General features: G+C 47.0%; 1 protein-coding gene across 1 annotated transcript; it reads right to left on the bottom strand.

Annotated features, from left to right (window-relative positions):
- Window positions 1-1,462: 1,462 nt before the first annotated feature.
- Window positions 1,463-1,609, bottom strand: LOC125514095 (uncharacterized). Its single transcript, XM_048679351.2, has one exon. The coding sequence runs from the start codon at window positions 1,607-1,609 to the stop codon at window positions 1,463-1,465; it is 147 nt and encodes a 48-aa protein (XP_048535308.2).
- Between the last annotated feature and the right edge of the window lie 402 nt (window positions 1,610-2,011).

Raw genomic sequence — 2,011 nt, 5'->3', positions numbered from 1 at the left:
GTCTATTTTTAATTTTGATATTCCATGCCAACTTCAAGTATATATGCTAGCATGTAATCTTTGAACGTGGATCAAAATGAGATTTCAGGCTTTGTCGGCCTTACCATGATCAGTACTAAATTCTCTAGGCTGCTCAACCTTTCCCTGTAGGGACCAGGGAGCATTTGTTTCACCAGGTATCTCATTCTTAAGTTTAGGAAGAAACCTGCATCCCTTCAGATAGTCATCCATATCCTGAAGAAAAAACACTATACATTTCAGTGACTCACAATATATCATCAAATACTGCTCAGGTTTACTTCTAAGAATAATTGTTAAAGATCATCCAATGTTTTCTTACGATCTTCCACTCTGTGAAGTAGAAGCAAAAAATGAAAGCTAAACACACACTAAAATTACCTTCATAAAATTCTTCAGATAGTGAATGAGCGATAGACAAAAAATATATACTTCAGATAGCAAGGAGCAGGCCAACTGGCAACAACATAAGTTTTTTAGCAGCGACGACAAGTAACTACGGAGACATTGCAGGTGAAGAGATGAAATATGGATACCCTTCGTCCCCGACGAGCATACTTTGTTGATAGTGGTGCAGGTTACGGTGTTGGGCAGGCGATGCAGAGAGAGGCATGCCTGGCCGGGGCCTAGCCGAGCTTTGCGCTGAGGACGTTGCCCATGGACACCTCCTGCACCAGCGCCGGGGTCGACGTTGACTCTCCAGAGATTTGAAAATGCATGTGTGGTTCAGATGAAGGTAAGGATAATCAGATAGTTGCTTGAAGGAAAAAATCCCATGCTCTCTTGATGATGATGATGTCTCGCTTCATACTCCCTTGTCCGCTGAGACAACACTCTGTCGCCACTGGCCACCAGCGGCATTATGCTCAATGGCGGCCAAGGCATGCCTTGTGGCTATCTAGGAAGCTCGAATTAGGCTGGACCTGAGAAGAAACAAAGCACGGTCGTGTGATGTCCTGGCTGAATCAGAGTACATTTCCTAAGAAAATAAAATGGGTAAAGGGAGGAGCGTACAATAAGCAAAAGTGCAGAATAGCATTCTTAATTAAATTTAACCCTGGCAGAATACTTGGTTATTGAGTGAAAAATGGTTGCCTTTTAAACTATGGAACACAAATAATCATCATTAGCCATCAATGCAAATCAGCTTCTCTCCATAGAGAAGAGAAGACGTCTTGGTCTCTTGGATGCATGAAGCACACCGTATATGCTAATCTTATCAAAGGATTTTGTTTTCAATTTAATCGCTTGGACAACCTGACACTACACAGAAACAATACGTCCCAACTCCGAAGTCGATATCCTAATCATGACAGAAATGACTTGGAAAAATGTATCAGTTCTCCCTAATACATGATAACTGATGTAGATAAAACTAGAGCAGAAGGTTCAGAGCAGAGCACCTGCATGAAGGATTCATAAGGGAGGATTCCCGAAGTGAGATTCACCCCACGACGAAGGGGCCAATCTCCCTGGCCCGCATGCTGCGGGCGATCTCGTTGGCGATCAGCAGGCATGCCGACACCCACCCGGCGAGCACCACCCACACCATGTCCACCATGTAGGCCGCTAGCCCCCAAGGCATGGTCATCCTTCCCCTTCCTTGCTCTGCCTAGCCTTAGCGTTCCTTACTTTGCTGACGTTGTCGTTGCAGTTGCAAAGGAGGCAGGCAATTCCACAAACACCTAGCCTGCAGTTTTGAAGAGACGAAATGAAGATCGGGAAACGAATCAAAGAGCGGATGAGCAAGTAAATCTCCCCTTCACCTTGGCGATGGACCCCCAACCAGCACGCAACTCACGCCGGAATCTTGAACGGAGCCACATCCCTTGGACATATCGACTACTAGTATCCGACGAAGACCTTGAGGTCCTCGGAGTACTCGGCCTCGCCCTCGCTCTGCTACCCCTCGGCGTCCCCCACAACCACGAGTAGCTGGAGCCGCCTCCGCGGCGCCAGCAGCGCCGACACGGCGCGCAGCGGGCCACAGGCA

This window comes from Triticum urartu, chromosome 6A (genome assembly GCF_056163025.1).
Source record: "Triticum urartu cultivar PI428250 chromosome 6A, HENAU_Tu73, whole genome shotgun sequence".
Classification (NCBI taxonomy): domain Eukaryota; kingdom Viridiplantae; phylum Streptophyta; class Magnoliopsida; order Poales; family Poaceae; genus Triticum; species Triticum urartu.
The sequence above is the reverse complement of the archived record's forward strand: the minus strand, read 5'-3'. Positions and strand labels throughout refer to the sequence as shown.